Raw genomic sequence first — 1,097 nt, 5'->3', positions numbered from 1 at the left:
CCAGGCGGGCCAATCATACCAGGGCGGGAATTTTTGAAGTAGAACACGTATTCTTTTAATACAAAATTTTAATATGGCTTGCTGTAAGATTTATTGCGCATAAAAGTATGGAACAATGGCTCAGCTCTTTTGGTTGAAATTTGTGGGTGGCTCTGAAAAGAGCCTTTGAGGTTTAAAAAGCAGGGAGAACCCTCCATTTTTTACTTCTTCTTGGGCGCCGCCTTCTTTGCCTTTGTAGCCTTCGGCTTGGCTGATTTCGGCTTGGCCGCCTTCGGTTTAGGAGCCTTGGGCTTAGCCGGGCTCTTGGCTGTTTTCTTGGGCTTAGCCGCTTTCACTTTCTTTGGGCTTTTGGCCGCTTTCTTAACCCCAGCAGCCGCAGCCGGCTTCTTGGCCTTCTTCGGGGTCTTCTTGGCGCTCTTCTTGGGGGTACCCGCCGCCTTCTTGGGCTTCTTCGCGCCGGCCGGCTTCTTACCCTTGGTAGCGCCTGCTTTCTTGGCTTTGGGTTTGGCTTCCCCAGAGGCCGCCTTCTTGTTAAGCTTGAAGGAGCCCGAGGCGCCAGTACCCTTGGTCTGCACCAGGGTGCCCTTATTCACCAGGCTTTTAAGGCCCAACTTGATGCGGCTGTTGTTTTTCTCCACATCATAGCCAGCAGCCGCCAGCGCCTTCTTGAGCGCGGCCAGGGACACTCCGCTACGCTCCTTGGAGGCGGCCACCGCCTTGGTGATGAGTTCGGACACGGGGGGCCCAGACGCTTTGCGCTTGCCGGCAGCTGCGCCCGTCTTCTTTGTCTTCTTCTTAACAGGTGTTTTCTCTGCAGGTGCGGGAGCAACAGGAGCAACTGGAGCGGTCTCCGACATGTTTTTGTTTTGCCTGTAAAGCCAAAAACTAAACTCAACTGTCAGAACGGCGTGTTCCCAGGGCCGGAGGCTGGGGGTTTATATAGAGAGAAGCTGAGTGATGATTGGTTCCCTGCTCGGCGCGCCGCGCTGCTGGAGCAGGACTCCTCCGCTCTGCTGCGTGGCTGTGTTTCTTGCCCCTTAAAAAAGAAGAAAAATATAAGAAATCTGGGCACGAAGTCATTAGGAATTTTGGGGAAA

At 53.7% G+C, this 1,097-nt stretch overlaps 1 protein-coding gene across 1 annotated transcript; it reads right to left on the bottom strand.

Annotated features, from left to right (window-relative positions):
* Window positions 1-200: 200 nt before the first annotated feature.
* Window positions 201-857, bottom strand: LOC102840157 (histone H1.3-like). Its single transcript, XM_006872771.1, has one exon. It carries the CDS (start codon window positions 855-857, stop codon window positions 201-203), a length of 657 nt encoding a protein of 218 aa, XP_006872833.1.
* Window positions 858-1,097: the final 240 nt, after the last annotated feature.

This window comes from Chrysochloris asiatica, unplaced genomic scaffold (assembly GCF_000296735.1).
Source record: "Chrysochloris asiatica unplaced genomic scaffold, ChrAsi1.0 scaffold00213, whole genome shotgun sequence".
Lineage (NCBI taxonomy): Eukaryota > Metazoa > Chordata > Mammalia > Afrosoricida > Chrysochloridae > Chrysochloris > Chrysochloris asiatica.
Note: the sequence above shows the minus strand (reverse complement) of the source record. Positions and strands in the feature narration are given on the sequence as shown.